The following is a 20,321-nucleotide window of genomic DNA, read 5'->3' on the forward strand; positions in this document are numbered from 1 at the left end:
TTCTGATAGAAACAATTTTTAGAATTAGAATACATTTTAAATTAAATATAGAAATAATACAGTTAACCTCAAATATATTAGCCTTTTGATTTTTTTTTTGTAATCACTGGTATTAGTCAATAAGTTAAAATAATTAAATGACCTCGTTTACAATGTAGCCCACAATAAAGTTAAAAATTAATTTTTTAGAACGAAGTCTTTATGTCGCGTTACTCGGGGGGCTGGAATTTTAAAACTGACAGATTTTTTGTTTTTTGAAACGAAAGTGGTTTACCTGGAGTCTCTTTCTCCCAAGTTTCCCCCTTACCCCGTCCCCCTCACCTACTGTTCTCTATACACTTCCCCTCTCCCCACTATATATGTATTCCTCCTCACGCTCCCAAGCAATTAATTTTTAAACTCATTTTCATTTGAATTTTGAATTTTTCTTTTACAATTCTAAAAAAAAAAAAACATTTTCCGATAAAGAGATTTGAACCCTCGACTTCCTGCATACGAGTCCAGTACCTTACCCACACTGCTACGAGCGCTGCCGGCTGTAGAAACTCAGTTTCTTGTACTTATCGTGTGGTTCGTAACCATAATATTCCATTTTTATATGCATTAACTGATAATACATTCAATTCATGATAAATTATGTATTTGTTTTCTAAATGATACATCTAAAAAAAAAATAAAAAAAAAAAATAAGCATATAGAATAGAGCTGAAGAACGTATCAATGGTTTTTAAAGGCGCTCATTTCGAATTCGACAAACAAATTATGTTACAATATCATATAATTACATAAATAAAGTAATTCATTAAATCAATCATAAATGAATTATGTAAGACCATTATATAAATATATTTCGAGTTGTACATCATTTTAATGGTTTTTAAGGGCACTTATTTTAAATTTGATAAACAAATAATGGCACAATGTCATTGAGTAATTATGTAAAAATAAAACAAAAATTTTATTAATGGGCTATGAAATCGCAAAAAAGTTAGTGAAAAAAAAAAATTTCAAAAAAAATTAATGAAATGAAATACGAAAATAAAATGAAATAAAATAACAAAAGACATGAATAAATACAATGGAATCAAAAAAAAAAATGAAAAAGGGAATGAAACAAAAAAGATTAAATATGAAAATAAAAAAAGAAATTAAATGATGAAAATACAAAAAAATGAAAAAAATGTAATAAAATGAAATATGAAAAAAATAAAACAAGAAATGAAAAAAAAAATAAATAAAACAAGAAATTAAAAAAAAAAAAATAATAATAAAAAAATAAAAAAAAAACAACAACAAACCAGACGGTATTAATGGGTCATGGGACCCACGGTAAGAACGAAGTTCTTTAAACATGGGATGAGTATAGACACAATTTCTCAGGTAACAAGGGGGTTGCCAGACCCACAGGAAGAACGAAGCTCTATAAACGTTAGTACTGCATTCATGTTGCTTACTAAAACAAAAACTTGAGAAATAAATAAAAAAAAAAAAAAATAGCTTACTATTCACGATGGTTGAACTTCGTAAGAACGTCGTGCATAAATACAGTACTCACGAAGTTCAATCATCGTGAGTAGTAAGCTATTTTTTTTTTTTACTTATCCCATGTTTAAAGAACTTCGTTCTTACCGTGGGTCCCATGACCCATTAATACCCCCTGGTTTGTTGTTTTAATTTCCTTTATAATTTTTTCATTTGCTTTTCTACTTTCAGTTTTATGAATGAAAACCAAAGTTTTTCAATAGTCTTAAAATTTAATCGGCTGTTAACATATAACATCGCAAGATAAGTTCTTATTTTAAATTATTACTTTTCTTGCTTCGTAAATATGAGATTATTAAAAGTCTAATTGTCTTAAAAAACTTTTAATAATTAAATAATGAGATTTAATTGGTTGTGTTAATTATGGACTAAACAGTTTAATTAAACATTTTCGAAATACCTATCAAATATATTACAATTATCTTATTTTTGAATACACTGTTTGGCCTATGTATTTCTGGGTACCGAAAGTACATATTGCACTGGGTTGCCAAAGAACAAAAGTATTTTTGTGGTCGTGAAACTCAACAGGCTGTAAGCATACTAAAATGTAAAATAAATAACTTATTTTAAAAGTTTGTTCTGAGCTGCTTCGAGTCTAGAGTTCCATAAAAAAAAAAAAAAATTATAAATTACAAAGAACTTGATAAATGCAGTTATTTTTAGTATAGATAGATATCATCCATTAATCATTTCTAACAAGCACGTTTTCTTTACTATGATTGTTTTATTTAAAAAAATTCTATTAGGCCTATAATCTTGCAGTTAATAGGTTTTAAAAGTACAAAGTGAATAAAGTTACAAAAGTGGTCATAAGTCCAAACGTATTATGTTACAAAGTTGCACTTTTTAAATTATTTTTAAAATCAACAAGCGGTGAAAGTGTTGCCCCGTTATCTAACATATTGATATTTCATATGTTTTGTACTTGTTTTTACTGTCTTGGATGACTTATTAATCATACTAAGTTACGCAAATGCTGACAGCAATAATTGTAATAACTATAATACGTATTTAGAATAAATGTTGTAGTAGTAATACGTATTCAGAACAAATATCGTAGTGGTAGTAGTAGAGTTTTAAAAAATTTTTTTATTTTTTTATTTTTTTATTTTTTTTTTTAAGGGACCGGAAATGAATTGAGGCACACCGCAGGGACAACAGTAGTGTGTAACTCAGTGGTTTTTTTATTAGACCATTAATACCCACTAAAATCCACCCCATGCCACGTGGCTTTAGTCACACCCTGGAACCGCGTTAGCATTACTTCAGGGTGGAGCCAAAAGGGAGAAAATTATATCTCACAGCATTAGCGAGCTAACCCGCCACCATTGCTAGAGGTGCTGATTCTCTCAATTCCTGAAAAGAACTTGGGGTCCTCGAGAATCAATACTCATGTCTAGCTCTCCTTAGGAGGCTGCGTTTTCTGCAACCGCTACAATATGCTTAATACTTCCCTTAGCTAGCAAGTGACGTGTACTTAGTGCAGCATGGGTCCATATTAGCTTACACTCTTCTAAATAATTAAATCTCATTTTTTTATGCCATTTGGGCTTGGTTTCTTCTAGCGCTTGTCTGAAAATTGGGCAGCTTCAACTGCCGGCTTCGTGTTTTGTGTCCCTTGTCTTGCAAAGAAAACACCGTGCTGTACTGCTGCAGTCTTTTTTGCGGTGGTTGCAGCTTCCACATTTGAAACACAGCTTTGATAGATCTTCTTCTTTACAGTCATATTTCAGACATTCAAAACACCTCGTTTCCGCTAGCCTTCTTCTAACAGGACAGGAGACGAATCCAATCTTGACCGGTCTTGTACATTCGACTTCCTTGGTAAGAGTTTCGTCAAAGGTTATCAACGCCATTCTTTGCTCTTTACTGTTGACTTTACGGATTTGAACCCTTAGATCTCGGTTTTGGTTTCTGTTGACGTTCCTACTAATCGATTTATTAGTGAGCGAGATGGAACAACGACGAAAAACTTTGGTTGAATGGATGAATAAATAAAACAAAGAATCAGAAAGTATAATGAACTCACTGTAACAATTTATTGATAACTTGGATAATTAATACTTTCTTTTCTCTTGAATTAGTCGAAAATAGTAAAATAACTTGCATGGCCACTCGCTTTTCAAATTGGCTTTCTGTTTTATTTCTCGTCTCTAAACTATGTACATATGACAGTGGCGATTTGCTTCAGTGTGCTGGCGTGCGGCTTTTGTGCTTTTCAATGTGGCCTACGGCTTGACTCGGCGATGATCAACAGTGTTGAACAATAAGATGCAGCGTCTTCAGAACCAAGAATTCCTCGGCTGTTGTCGAGCTCGTCAAGATGCAGTCCGACCTTGAAGGGAAAGCTTGTCTCGCAAAGACGAAGATGATGCTTCAATGAGCACTGTACAGGTGAAGCACCAAGAGAAGCCAAGCTGCACATCTGCTGGCTTCACTGGCCCATACCGAACTAGACTGTCAATGCCTCACTGTTCAATACTTTTCCAGTGGCTCTTTGCCACTTTTCAGGGCTTTCTGAAAGACTCCTGTCTTGCTTCGTCCATGTTACTTCCGCAAGAGTAGTCTTAAGAGTTATTTTCTGCACCTGCCGACGGAAACCATCTCTTCTCTTTTCCCTATGTCGCAGTGTTGCAAAACTCTCCTTTCCCTTTGTACTGTACCTGAGTGAAAATAGTTTCTGAGCTACATTGTAATTGTCTGCGTCTCACTAAGCCAAACTATAATAATGAGCCAAACTAAGGCCGATTCGAATATCTGGCACGGTTTGGCTCACTATGGCACAGTCTATTGCAGAACAGTGCAGTTTGACTCAGTGTGGCTTACATCACAGTATCGAATAATAAAACTTAAACATAAACTTTATCATTTTAGTTTCTATTTATGCAGCCTGTAGTACAACTCAGCTGGATACAATGCAGCTCAGTTTGACTTATATAGGCTCAGTCTGTAGTAATAAGACTCAGATTGGCTCAATTAGGCTCAGTATGGATTAATTTGGCTTAGATTAGCTCAATTAAGCTCAGCTGTCCCAATAAATTTTCATTGTGCAGTTTACATCAGTTGCAAAAGATAGAACCCGGATTACTAACCGTTCTCTATGTAATTTAAACGGATTTTAAGGGCAATTTACACCAATTTTTAATTAAATCTAGAGCCGCCCTTATTGATTTTCTATAAAATGAGGTTAATCTAGTTAAGGTATTAAAGTGACTATGACCGTTTATCAACTTTTAGAGAAAAAGTAAACCTAGTGCGTTATGACTTATTTACTATTTATTACTTTTACTAATTTTTAGTTATTGCAATTAAATACAAGACTTTTAGTGATTAATCTTAAATAATTATATCTCTAATACAAATAGTTGATAAAACACTGTAATCATATAAAATCATACAATAAATTGTATTTTTCTCAAAACGTATTTAAGAAACAAAAAATGTAATTATGGACGTAATAAAGTAAGTATTGACTTATTATAAGTATTTACAAATGTATAATATCCAATGTAAGCAGAGTTAAAATTTTGTTCATCAATATAAATATAAGTCATGTGTATATTTACTGTTCCTGCCACGTCGATAAATTATGTTAAGTGTGTTGATAATCATGAAAAATTCTTTTTTACATTTATAAATTTTTCCAGTGCATGTATATTAAGTGAAACAAAGAATAACATTTTTATTGTAACGATTCTCTGAGATGCGTCAGGGCGCTATTGTAATTAGTCATACATGTGAACTACAAAATGTTTGTACAATGAATAAATATATAATACTTTTATAACGTATTACTGTTTATATTTCTTGAACACTAAAATACAACAAGATAATAAAAACACTCTAGAAATATGTATTATGTACTAAACAATCAAACTTAGCCGTACAGAGGTAAACTGAGCACAAATGTGCTAAAATGAGCAAAACTGAGCCAAATTGAGCCAAACTGATTCTAACTGACCGTAATTAGTTTTTAACGATACTTGTTGGAGCTATATGTTCGAAATAACTCTAGTGTAGTGCAGTCCAACTTGGTTTGACACAATAAGGATAGATTTGTCTCAGTTAGGTTTGGTTAGGTCCAGTTGGGCACAGATTGGCTCAGTTTGGAGCAGTGATTTACTTCCACTCGCTTCTTTGACACTTAGCTGTTGTCTTATAACAACAGCTAGTTTGAGATGTTTGAGAGCATTTTTAATGCCATTCTTGACCACACGGAAAATTGTTGTTACCAGAAAAACAGGTTCTATATGTTAGTACAAGTATTTTCGATACTCTGTACAAGAAAAATGTGTACTGGTACAGGTATATTTGGTACAGTAGTATACTTTAAAGTACCTTATTAAATATAGCTAAACCTCATGCTTAGTACGTCAAAATCCGATACGTGGTACGGGTTTTTTCTGTACCAGTACAGAAAGTTAGTCGACCAGTGGGAGCATTCAGATTGTCAGTATATATATATACATACCTAGCTGTATACTTTTTTTTTTTTTTTCGTCATCGCCCCTTGCACTCTGTTAGAATCTCCTTGATAAATTCATCCATCCTGTCGGCTGCAGTGGTTAGCCAAAAGTTCAAGGGGTTAGGAATTCAGTATATCCATCACAACACAATATGAAGTTCAATACATTGATACGAATCCAACAAGATACAATGATAAGTGTATGATGATGATTTGTAAGATATATGTGGAAGCCGAATTTCGATTTTCATCATTCAATAATCTCAAATGTCAAAAATAATTAATTTGTGCTAGATAACATTTTACTATCAATAATAAGCTTTTATCTATGCGATAAAATGATGCAGAAATGACAGCCTACTGTATTCCGAGGTTACTCCTGCTGGATACAACATTATAATTAATAAATTCAAAATGACGGATTCAATATGGCTGACCGAAATTTTAAAAATACCCAAGTCTCTAGAAAAAACTCTACTCGGGGGTTTTTGGGGTAGCTGATTACGAATTCATCATCCACGTTTGCAAATTCAAATACATTTTGTTATGTGACTAGTTACGTAAGTACTGACAGTAATAAATGTCAGAGTAAGAAAAGTCTTTTAAATGAATATACAAAAAATAAACAAAAAAATTTTTTGTCTTTTGTGTTTTTGTTTGATTTTTGGTCAATAAGTACGAGTAACTAAATGGTTTTATTTGCCAATAATACCTTCATGAAGCTTGCTGAATTGAAAATTTTTTTTACATAAACTAATAAAAAATATTCGAAAAAAAATAATTTAAGGCATTCATTTTTTTTCTAAATTTAGAGAAAAACTCTGCTGATCAAATGGCTAAAGTTTGAAACGATTATGTTTATTTTTGTAAACTTATTTTATTGTGCAACTTAGCACTTTTTGTAATTCGATTGGCAAGAACCTAGTTGCAAAAGTTTGTAAGCTATGAAAAAAAGATTGGAAGTAAAACTCTTAAGGGAAAGAATGAGTCCAAATACAACATTCCCTGATCTGCCAAAGAGGTAATAATTGAGTTGCAAAAAAAGAGCTTTTTTAGTGGACAAATGGATTTTTTCAAAAAATATGCAAGGGAAAAATTTCAAAAAAAATACCGCTATTACTACACGTTGAATCCTACAATCTGTTGAAGTTTGTAATGTGTACTTTTTTTTAACAAACCCTTTTTTTCCTGGTCTAGTCGATAAATTAAAAATTCAACGTGACTGTACTAGGTACACAAGCAATATTTATGTATCCATCATTATATCAATCGGCACATACGTATATATACTTATAGCGGCACTTGTTATATAATAACTCTCAAATCCACCTATGCCCTTCTCGATGACAAATAATATACTCAAGATTGACAATTAAAATTCAACTTTTTTCGTTTAATTTCAAAAATTTATCAAGAAATCAGTAAGAACGAGACAATATCTTCCTCGAGTGTGGATCTCACAAACAACTTTCTATCGAAGAGACAACTGCCTTATCTAGTGAGCCACTACGGAGCCTCTTGTTACATTAATTTTCAGTGTATACTTAAAACAAATGAACAAATTATGGTTCTTTTTTTTTTTTTTTTTTTTTTTTTTTTTTTTTTTTTTTTTTTTTTTTTTTTTTTTCTTAAGAACCACTGAACTCTTGAAGATCTTACACAAACGAATAAAAAAAAATGTTTCTTAATTAGTTACTTGTTTTACATGGAAATATTTTACCAGTGTAATAAGTTGGATGTCCATTAAACAACTTTGCTTTGCAACCTGATGCAGCCTTTACTTTTGCAGTTCAGTAAATTAGAAATAATTTCTCACAGAGAATAATAGTTCAATTAAGACTTTTTTTCGAATATTTTTAACTAGTTTATGTCAAGAAAATTTTGAATTCAGCAAACTTCAAGAAGGTATCATTGGCAAATAAAGCTATGAAGTGACTCATACGTATTGACAAAAAATTAAACAAAAACACAAAAGGCAAAAATCTTTTCATGTTTATTTTTTGTTTGTATATTTTAAAGACTTTTCTTACTCTTACATCTATTTATATCAGTACTCACGTAACTAGTCAACAAACCGTATGAGGGGTCTCGGGACCCCTGACAGAAGCGAAACTGCTTTATATTTATATGTATAGCAATGAAACATTATTTGACATCAATGTTTCCAGTAAAGTGAAATATCCAGCATTTTATTGGCAATGATGTGAAAAAGGATTATGTTCTGAAATAAAATGAATAGGATAATAAGAAATGTACAAAATGAATTTATGAAAAATAGCACAAGCTATATACACGGTGCATGCAGCTGATGCATCTATATCGACGAAAAATCAGAGAGGCCTTTGAGATGGCAAAACTAGGCCGCTTCCGAGCTCGTGCAACTGACTCCTAATACAGTGGCAGCGCAGCAGCAGCAGCTCAACAGATGTTATATGTATACACACGTTCCGCTGCTGTTGCCACTGAGTGGAGTAGGGGAAGCACGTTGAACTGTCGATTTTTCCCAGTTCACTCCCAACCCCAGAATGGCGTAAAAACAGCTTCACTTTAATAATGACTATAAGGATTACTAGTAAAAGAGTTACTCAGCGTTTGGACCGATGTTCAATATTAGTAAATATTTTCTCATTCTAATTATATTGAATCCTAAACAGTTTTTTTTTCAATACTTTGGATGTAGCTGAAAAATAATCTTTTCCGCCCTCGGGTGGTTTTGGGAGGCTGGTACTTCCTCAGGTGAAAAAGCAGTTTTCCGGAACTCGTTCGAAAAGTCTCCTTTACGAACCTCGTTACGTCCCTCGCCTTCGGCTCGGGCCGCAAACCTCTCGATTCGCAAACAGAGACTTTTCAAACTCGTAGGAAAACTACCATTTCAATACGTTCCTATACTCAATACGCTGAAAAGTTTCTTTTCCGACAACTCAGTAAAACATGTTTTTAATACTGAGAATATCAATAATAATGACGTGTTATCAGATTTTACCGACGAATCTCCATTTAAAAATAAACAATTCTTCAAAGATAATCGATATGCTCTCAATGTTATTCTTTACTAAGATAGTTTTGAGATAGTGAAACCCATGGGTTTAGCAAAGACCAAGCATAAGGTTTTAGCTGTGTATATAACCCTTGATATTATTTCCAGCTGCATGTGTTTTTACTTCAACAATATAAAACTTGTTGCACTCTATAAAGAAAAGAAAGTTGATCATAGTGCTGTGTATGGGAAAATAGTCGATGATTTACTTATTTTAGAGAAGGAAGGTATTGATAATCATGGGATGAATTTAAAAGGTTCTTTTGTCTTTATTGCTGGGGATAAATTTGGCAGCCACGGCTCAGGGGGGTTTGTAGAAAATTTCAGCACTTGCCAATATTTTTGTCAGTACTGTTCAACAACAAGGTTACAAATTTATAAATAAAGTGCCCTATTCAAAAATTATGAAAGAAGAAGTGTTCAATCATACAACGATTGTGTAAGCAAAATTGATGAGAATTTTAAAACAGAATATAGTTTTGTGCGCGTTCGGATTCAAATTGTAAAATAACATTTTAATTTTAAGATTACTTTGCAAACATTGCTTTAAAAAACAAATTCAAAAATCATTATTTTTCTCAAAATCGAATTCGTATATGCACTGTAACTGTAAGAAACAAAATAATTAATATTTAGGAACATAATAGTACAAAAATTTACGAAAATTAATAGTAGTCATCAGTAGCGTATAAGTATGGAGATTTTAATTACCAGAACAAAATTGTAACTGTCAAAACTTTTTGTAGTTACTGACCTACAAAATGATGTGACAGTTCCAATTTTCTTATTCATATTGGATACAGTCAATATTTTTATTTTGAACGTCTAGTCACGCTTGGGTCTTCAGAAACATTTGTACATGAGTAAAGTGAATTTTCAATAGTGCTTTTACAAAAAAACTGTAACTACATTTGATAAATTAAATGACAAGAATGTTCAACAGAGTATGTATAACAAGAGAAAGACAGTACCTATAAGGAAATGTAACGATACAGGTTCTTCTCCAGAGCCGGGCGCGAGAGACGCTGGACGCAATTACGCCTCATAACTTCTCAGAGTACAATTCGCAACGTAACGTTAGCGCAATGTGTTTGCTATACCGGCTTTGGATCGAGAGAGAACAGCTCCACCAGAGATAAGTAGGGATATTGCCAGTGTCTATATTAAAGGGCGTGCTGATGTTTCGGCGCTGATTTGAGCGCCAATCCATCGTGGCCGGCAGAAGAACCATGCACACGTTTTCTATCGGCTGGCGGCTTGTAGGCTCGGCTTGCGGGGATAGGTAAGGGGAGATAAGTGAGGAAGACATAAAAATCTAAATGTGTGCATCGGTGACGGAGAGAGAAGAAGCTCAACCTATATGTATATGCATACAATGGGCTATATATATATAGCTATAGTTGTACACTGCTCATACGGAAAAGAGCTGCGCGTAATAATTTTCTCGCTTTTCCTCCCTGAAAGAAAGATAAGCTTTTTAAATGCAGTTGATCATTCGTTCAACTATAAAAACAAAAACATAATTGTCAGGTTATTAACAATTTTTTTTTTCATTTTTAAAAAAATGACAAGCTCAACGCAATTAGTATATTATTTTGCTTTATTAATAAACAAGCGCCTTGATCCCATTAATCCAGTGCGCTCAATTGTTCTTCACTTTTATGGTAAGTGAAATTATTAAATAATAAATCAAGGCATTTACCACAACGACACAGTACGCTTAAATATTTTTTGTACTAAGTAATGTTATTTACTAACATACTGAAAACCTTTACCCGAACGCCCCATTGCACTGATATCTTTATTTGTTAATTTTTATTTTTTCACCATTAATACACGGCTTAATAGCAGTAATACGATAAAGCTTCAACTACATCTCAAGCTTCGAAACTTTACGATAAACATATGTAAGTTTTAGTCATCCCATAAACCAAGCTTTGTTAGCTCAGATGGCTAGAGCAGGAGGGTGAAATTTAGTTTTTCGGCTCCGGGTTCTAATCTCACTCGGAGCAATTTTTTTTTTTTTTTTTTTTTTTTTATTACTACATTACTTCAAATATTTTATACTTTTTTTTATTATTACTTACGAATTTTGTTTTACCGGTGACTAAAAATTTTTTTTTTTTTCAATATTGGTATACGATCCAAGAAAATTTTTTTCCATTTATGGATAAAAAAAATCATTCGACGCATTAAGTAACAGCTTTGTAAGTGCAGTTACTCATTTCAATTTCATATTTTAATTTCCATTACAACTAATGACGTTAACAAATTCTTGAATTGCTCGAAGATATTCTAAAAAATAATTTTAAACATTTTTTTTCTTTTAAACAAAATATTTTTTTTTAATCTTTAGTACATTAAAAATGATTGAAAAAATGATTGATGTAGAAAAAATTACTTGTTACATTGCCAAAGAATAAAGACTGTTTTTGTGTTGTCCAAAAAGTTTACTAGACATTATTTTTACTATTATTATTATTATAATTATTATTATTAGCTGTAATAAATTAAAATAATTTCTCGCTCTAAATGGGATGCAAACGAGATAGGATGCGCTAATGTGTGTGATAGGGATCATCAATTTAAATTTCTGTAAAAATATAGTTTACTACTCGATATGTATTATTTTTGTAATTATGTACATAATGTATGCGTCACTGAGAATTGTGTTATACTTTTCAATTCGGGTCGTAAAATAATCGCTTAACGAAATAATTACAGTGATTTCGGAAAACAACTCAACTTACAAATCAGTACTTTAATTAATAACAGTTACAAAAATTCGCAGTATTTATTAATTTGTTGTAGTACTTAATCACTAGTTTTCATTATTAAATTTGTCTTGAAGTAGTATTTTCAATAAATTCGTCGAGCACTCAACAAATTAAAAAAAAAAAAAAAAAAAAAAAATGCGCACGTTATGTGGCCACATTAAGTAGGCCGGTCTCCAGCCCGGAAAAACTACAGAGAGAACGTGCATTTTTTTTATAATAACCTATTACAGGTATTACCACAAACAAAGCTGTAATGACTTTCTTTTTTGATAATTACTTCTTCATAAAAAGTAATTGAAAAAAATGTTTTTGTTTACTGGTGAAACAAAATATGTTAGTAATCATAAAAAGAAGTGTGAAACACTTAAAGAAGTGTTGTAATAATAAGAAAAAAAAAGTTTGTTCCGAGTGAGATTAGAACCCGGAGCCGCAAAACTAAATTTTATTCTCCTGCTCTAGCAATCTGAGCTAACAAAGCTTGGTTCATGGGATGACTAAAACTTACATATGTTTATCGTAAAGTTTCGAAGCTTGAGATTTAGTTGAAGCTTTATCGTATTATTGCCATTAAGCCATGTATTAATGGTGAAAAAATATAAATTAACAAATAAAGATATCAGTGCAATGGGGCGTTCAGGTAAAGGTGTTCAGTATATTAGTAGATAATATGTGAAGAACAATGGAGCGCACTGGATTATTCGGATAAAGGCGCTCGTTCACTAACAAAGCAAAATAATATACTAATTGCCTTGAGCTTGTCATTATTTTAAAAATGAAAAAAAAAATTGTTAATAACCTGACAATTATGTTTTTGTTTTTATAGTTGAACGAATGATCAACTGCATTTAAAAAGCTTATCTTTCTTTCAGGGAGGAAAAGTGAGAAAAGTATTACGCGCAGCTCTTTTCCGTATGAGCAGTGTACAACTATAGCTATAGATATATAGCCCATTGTATGCATATACATATAGGTTTAGCTTCTTCTCTCTCCGTCACCAATGCACACATTTAGATTTCCATGTCTTCCTCACTCATCTCCCCTTACCTCTCCCCGCGAGCCGAGTCTACAAGCCGCCAGCCAATAGAAAACGTGTGCATGGTTCCTCTGCTGGCCACGATGGATTGGTGCTTAAATCGTTGCCGAAACATCGGCACACTCTTTAACATAGGCACTGTCAATCTCTCTACTTATCTCTGGCTCCACACGCTGAACGGGTCATACGTCCTTGGAATCCAAACAAGCACCGTTGTCAATCGTGTGATTGACGGACAACGTTGCCATTATATGGCGCGATTTATGATTTTGGACTTAACATATAGTCCAATCGTTACAACATATCCCAAAGACGTACGAGAGAGGTCCAGTTTTACCCGAGCTGACTCGTATTGAATTTGACCTCTCTTAGACGTATTATGTCAAGTAAATAATACATTATTACGTAGAAACAACTGAAAGTATAAATGTACATATAATCTTTTCAACAAAAACAACACTCATAGCTTGTACGTTGACTATGAGCACATTTTAGGTGGTACTTCCAATGCTGGTGCTCAGTACCTAATTTGCCATCTTGAAAACCTTAGATCTTATAGGAATAGTTCTATTTTATTTAATTACAATTCTATTTTTATGTGGTAATTTATGAAATTGGTACTTCTTTCATGACATAAGTATACTTTATGATACGAATCTCATTTTGCGTTTCCTTTACAAGTATTTATGGCTCAAATAGTTGATGCAGCATTACTAAAGCGTCAACTTTTTAAGACACATTTAATATGGAATTTGAATGTGACTTTACCTGGTACATAACCAATATTGATATATTTATTATTATCATATTAGTTGTGGAGATTGTGCTCAACCCGCACCTGGAGAGTATATTTCTCTTCTTTTTATTCATGTCTTGAAAATATTTTAAAATAGAGAGTAAGTTAATTAAATTACCAATCTTGAGTATATTTGTCATTAAATAGGGCATGGGTGGTTTTCTGACTGATTATAGAAAAGTGATATAATCTATGAATGTTCCAATTGATGATAAATGTATTAATATAACTTGTGTACCTCGCAGAGCGTAATATACTATTACATAGATTTTTGTCATAATTAAGTAAATATTTTAGAAAATAAGCTTTTTTCTATTTCCAAAATTGTATTTGAGATTATATTAAAGCTTAAGAATAAAAAATAATTATAACAGGAGATAAATGTTGAAGAGATAAACGCTTACTTTAATAAAAAAATAAAGAACTTTGAAAAAAAGTAAAACAACAAATTCTAACCCCTTGCAACGAATTTCAAACAATAATGTGTTTATGAGTCAGTCATATGCAAACTTAAATGGTATAATTAATTATTCCGAAGTGTTAGTGTTGATAATAATTCTTGTTTAATGCAAATTGTCTGAAAAATAATAAACTGCACTATCATTTTATTTATGATTTTATATTACCTTGCTAGAAAGGGTGTAAGAAAGTGCTTTAGAAAAAATGAACTCTCGTTGAGAATCAAATTTTTTGAGGTTTATCTTCGTACAAAATACTGTATCGTAGGAAATAAGATTATTAATATTGAAATACAAACAAAAAAAAAGAAAAACTTACAGATACCATAATTGTTGGTCTAACTGCAGAAGCAGGCTGCATAGTAGTAGGATAGTAAGCTGTAGCAGCAGTCAATGGTGGATAATACTGAAGCGGTCCATAAGCAGTTGGGTAACCTGCCAAATATGTGCCAGGATAGCCTTGGCTATACATAGGTTGGTACATCTGTAACGGTAATAATATAATGCAATACCTTCCGTGTTAAATGAAAAAGGATTTGGAACTTTCTAAGTAGGTTAAATAAAAAAGCTGAATAATGTTAACCATCGGATGCGTAAGTGATTGATCATATGCAGGGGGAGGTGGTCCTTGAGAAGCATATAGCTGAGGCTGATTAGGAAAAACTCCGTATGGAGCCGCTCCTGGTACTGTATAGAAAACAAGTAAGATAATTTATTTTGTTTTGTTTTTCTTTCTTATTTGACAATTTTTATGAGTCGATAACAAAAAGAGAATTCTTTACTAACTGATAGTGATAGATGTCACCACCAACACTATCTTAATAATTTCTGAAAGTGTAAAAAACAGCTGAGATGTCAAATGTAATGTTAAGAAGATAAGGTGTGATTACCAATCAACAGAAAATCGTTTGTTCTTGCACAATTTCAGATTTGCCTCGTTTTATTGGCTTATTTTATTGCTAATTTAGAAAAGGCATGTAATTAGTTGTTTGCTTTAAAAGATGCGTATTGAAAAATACCTTATTTTCTTTACATCTAACTTTAACAGCACAACAAGATCAAACAACCATTAAAAAACACATTAATCCACTAACGTATCAGTAAAAAACTAGCAAATTTTCTTGCTTACCTCCAAATCCGCCAGATTGTGCCGATACTGGAATGAAACTAGTCCCAGGGTGAGAAGTCACTGGAAACGCTGTAACATAATTCAACCAAAGTAAATCAAACTAAGCTCGTTAAAAATATAAGTCACATCCAAACATAAGTATAACGTAACTACAGACTACAACCAATGTGATAATAGTTATAAACAATCGAAATCTTCGCAAAACTCACAATCAAAGTTGACACAAAAAGTATTGAAAAAAGTGCTTAGGAGTAACAGACGCTGGACTGAAGTATATATAATAAACACAAAGATAAAGTAAAAAAGAAAAATCCTAATACTTTTATGAAATAACTATTATACTTTAATAAATAATCAAAGGGTGCATAACAAAAAAACGACAATAAATCTCATGTGGGTGCATATAAAAACAATTTGACAAAAAAAAAAATTTCTAAAGGAACTATTATTATCACTGTCCTTTTCCATACTATTTATACTGCTCAGTGAGTTTCTTATATGCAGTCCCTCAAAGTAGTAGCTTAGTTTATTTGTTAAGTTATACTTAACAGGCAATAAAATAAAATTTTTCAAATGTATCTTTTACTGTAGAAAAAAAACATGTAGAAACCTGTACAACTTCTCTTAACAGTGTTATTTTGGCTTCTTAAAACGAATAATATACATTAACAACAAAAAAAAACAGAAAAAACACAGACTTTACCAAATGAATAATAGAAGTGATGATAACGGCAATATTTGTTCAGACCTATCATCACTACAAAAAAAGGGAAAAGATAGAAAGCTATGACATAATAATATTAATGATGGTAACTTTGATGAAAACAACAACGATAATGACATTAAAAACAATGAGGGTAATTATTAAAATAATAGAAAAGATCATAATAATGATAGTGTTCCGCATCAACTGAGTATATATCTTAAAGTCAAATATGTCACAGTTTTTTGTCTTGTATGGGTAGTAAATAAGAAAAATGCGTTTAATGTAAATAACTAGCGTTATCATGTGAAAAAAGTTGCTGTTGATTTGTTGTCGAAAAAGTAAGCGTCCTCCTCAGATTAGAAAAAATATTGAAACTGTTAACTTCGTTATTTTAAAATAAAATGCCTTCGTCTTTCATCTTTTGGTACTTCTTACATTTATGGTGCATCAGCCAGGAAACAAAACTTGTAAGTCGAGTAAAAGAAGCTGAGATAAAGAGGAACACCGAGGCACCATTGGAAATTCTTTGGGAGCAATCACGACTTTTACTCGCAAGAATGGAGGAGTGAAGTGCGGAGAAGATCCTGATATTCCACATGGTTTTTTGCCATTGGTAAAGCAGCTAACCTTCTTTTATCAATTGATTTCGACTTCCCGGAGCAACTGCATTCTTAAGAACGTCGATTCAACGAATTTGATGGTCAGGCGCCGTTGACGCAGTTCCGTGCTTCGCAACGCCACCTTGGCCCAGCGATGGTGACAGGCCTGGACGTCAAACTACCACCATCGCAACCCCAAGCCCCAGCTGCAACACGACCTCGTGCGCCAAGTTAGATGGCGATCTCCTAGACTTCCTGATCCTGCTCACCACCATCTCAACTTCCTGATCCAGCTAAGTGGCAGTGCTTTCGCGCATACCGTGATCTTGTTGTCCTGAACCTATCGAGGAACAGTGCGTACGCGCACGCCATTTTTTTAAGGTGGTTCTTTCATGATTCGCGAGTCAAAGATGTGACTGTCAAGTTGATATTTATTAATGCTGCTTAAATTTTCAACGATTATTTTTTAATATTATTTATTGAGATAAATTAAGTACTGATCTAAAATTTTAGATCAGAACCTACGTTATAAAAGTTTGTAGGAAAGATTATCTAAAATTCACGCTTAACCTCAAAATACTAGCAGTGGATGCTTACCTATGCTTTCAACATAGGAAACGAAAATGTATGCCTGTGTTTCTTTTAATATCTTTTGATTAAGTCCGTGAACACATATATTTCGAGATAGCAATATATTTGGAATTGCACAAGCTTTATTGTGTCAGCTTTTTACTTAATTAAGTTCAGTAAATAAATAACTAGGCTACAACTTTTAGTAAAAAAATGCTTAGTTGCCATAAAAGCACATGTTTAGGATTTAATTTTCATTTATCATTTTCTTGCGTTTAGCGGTAGTGTATTGTAACTCAATAAATAATTCCTCAAGATTTCATGCCATTCTGTTCATAATCATTTCATGAAAGAACCACCTTAAGTTCCTGGTCCTGTTGAGAGATAGTGCGTTCGCGCATGCCGTTACCTCGGCATCCTGAAGCTGTCAAGCGGCAACGCGCTTGCGCACGCAGTATCCTTGCGCATAACAGAAATAACGTTGGCAGTTGTTATAACAACTTATACTTAAAATCCACAGGTTTAACTTAAAATCCAATATTCTATGACAAAAGAAAAAATGTATGATTTAATGAAACTACTGAATTTTTAGTCTTAACTGATGATTCACGTAACTTCATACTTTAGAAAACAACGAGTATTGCATGTAAATTTTTTTATGAAATGAAATTAAACTTTTATAACTAAAGTTCAAACAAAAAATTTCGTAGAAATTTATGACATTTTTGTTACAATTCAATATAAAAATTCAAATTTTACTCATAGTGTTGTAAAAAATTCAAGTAATTTGAATTTTACATTTCTTTCTCTAAGCTCATCATTAATTTAACCCTATAAAAGTAAGGTAAAAAACAATCGAATTTTACTTCATTTAGAAGGGAGGGGCTGAGGGTGGTGGCAGGGGGATTGTGTGGAATGACTTCCTAAAATCACTATATATAGGAAGGTGTATTTAAAAATAAACCAAATGCAAAATCAAATTTATATGAAAATTATTCAAGAAATAATTTCTATATTATTCATATACAGCAAACATCATTATTATTTTGATTTCTATGTTACATTGCCCATTTTTGTACACGGTGGTGGCAAAAAAATACCTTTTACATATTTATCCATCCCCACTCTAAAGATTCTTTACTAAGAAGCTCACAGTTGCTCCTATTTTAAAATACAAAAATTAAAACTACAAGTAAGATTTAAAAAAAGTTAAATGTAGTACAATGAAAACTTTATAATAAATTTTTATTTTTAAACACCAAAGATGTTCAGTACAATATAAAAATAAGTAACGGTACGTATACAGATGCGGTTTACTGAATTTTATTCTGATGTACAATATACGATAGGGTAGCATTTACGTCAATACAGTGTAACATAATTTGACCTCTCGGAGAACATCTTAGCCCCATAAATCTTTTTTGACTTTTACTTCTGTAACGTACGATATGCAAGGCATATCATACTAACTCTCCCTGGTCAGTGAAATTTAAATAGCAAGGCTACCTTAGAAAAAAAGCACCGACGAGAGGGAAACAAGGTAATATAAGGCCCAGCGAGCTTTAAATCGCGGCACTCGAGTGTTATCAAATCAAGACATCGAGCGATAATTACGGAAGAACACGAGAAGCCTTGAATGGGAACACACGCGCGACTTTGCCTTATAAATGTACTTTCTCAAATAAAGGTCATTACGGAAATAAGTATTGATCATTCTCGCATAGCACCTCCTTACCAATTTCTTTCTTACATAACAGATTTGGTGCTAGGTGTGGGGCATGGTAAGAGTCGAATTTCTTATTCCTTTTATTTAATGCATTTCAAAAATTCCGACAAGAAGCACACATAGTGCAGTGCTGCGAGAATACGACGATTAAAAATCGCGAGACAGAGGATCCGATCAAAGACAACAGCTCTGATCATATTCTATAATCAATGGTGACAACAGCCCAGAAGCCATGAGGACTAGGATACCAATTGCAGATTATCATAGTATCAAAGAGACAAACAGCACATGCTAAAGGAAAATGGTCCCCAAAATTTTATTTCTACTGAGGTGCATATCGACTAGCACGTAAGTACATACATATTAAAAATAATTTTATTCCTTACTTCCGAGGCTAGATAGGGGAGGCACATATTATGTAAACATAAGGTTGTGGGAAATTTTTATTTCAGATAAATATTTTTTATTTCGTCCACTCCCCCTTTTTGATGTTTTTGTTTTTTTTTAAACCCAACAAAAAATCACGCGAGATAACAGACTTAAATACGCAGTGGACTAGAAAATTTTTTGCATAGCTAACGTAAAACAGAGGGATTTTATTAGTAGACTTTGAACAGATACAGGAAATATCTTGAAATAACAATTCACACCCATATCGGTTCAAGAATTTATCACTATTTTTATTATTATCAATTTTTTCAACGAACAGATGACAGATATTCCCAAAAAAACTGTTTCTCTCTATTTGCCACCAAACGGAAATACAGCGCAAAATTAAAGAAACCAAGTGAAAGACGAACACCACTCTGTTACTTTTTGCCTCACCTCCTACAATTCTTTACATCCGATTATTATGCTCTATGTGTAACCACCTGAGTTAACACCCTCTTAGCCATCTGCAGAAATGACTTAATGATGTGTGTAAACAAAGCCAAATCGTATTGTAGACATAATTAAGAGCAAAGTCATTTAAATCAAATAAATTAATAATGTATAATATTAGAACGATGAAATTAATGTTTCTGTAAAGGGAAACGTATGTTCAATAAAAAACAAGTAAAATTTTCCTTATTGTTTCTTATAATTAAGACAAAAATAGAATTTCCTCTCTTTTTTTAAGGTTGTATGCTTTCAGAACCAAGCCGAATGAAATGTATATCACCTTAATGATGTAAAGAATGTCAAGAAATGACTCCCTGCATGTGCATATAGACCTTTCTTACATCATTAATTATCTACATCTCGTTCAGTTCAGCTTTAAAAGCATAAAACCTCAAAAAAAGAGAAAAAATTCTGTTTTTGTCTTAATTATAAGATACGGCTGAGCAAAATTATACTTCCTCTTTACAGAACATTCGTTTTCCTTTATAGAAATATCAATTTTATCGTTCTAATATTAATGAATAATAATTTATTTGATTTGAATGACTTTACTCGTATCTCTGCAATGCGATTTGACTTTATTTTAGATACATTAAGC

General features: G+C 32.3%; 1 protein-coding gene across 3 annotated transcripts in view; it reads right to left on the reverse strand.

The window, feature by feature from the left end:
- Positions 1-20,321, reverse strand: part of LOC106643049 (DAZ-associated protein 2) — a 210,361-nt gene that overhangs the window by 94,156 nt on the left and 95,884 nt on the right. For all 3 annotated transcript variants that reach the window (XM_089597601.1, XM_089597600.1, XM_089597599.1), the window contains exons 2-4: positions 15,241-15,309; positions 14,695-14,798; positions 14,431-14,595 (exon numbers count right to left, since the gene is read on the reverse strand). In XM_089597601.1, the coding sequence (XP_089453727.1) occupies positions 14,431-14,595; positions 14,695-14,798; positions 15,241-15,309 (338 nt within the window). The remainder of the gene's footprint in view (positions 1-14,430; positions 14,596-14,694; positions 14,799-15,240; positions 15,310-20,321) is intronic.

The sequence above is a fragment of the Copidosoma floridanum genome, unplaced genomic scaffold, assembly GCF_036245765.1.
Source record: "Copidosoma floridanum isolate Cflo_tuat_1 unplaced genomic scaffold, Cflo_Japanese_pri ptg000034l, whole genome shotgun sequence".
Lineage (NCBI taxonomy): Eukaryota > Metazoa > Arthropoda > Insecta > Hymenoptera > Encyrtidae > Copidosoma > Copidosoma floridanum.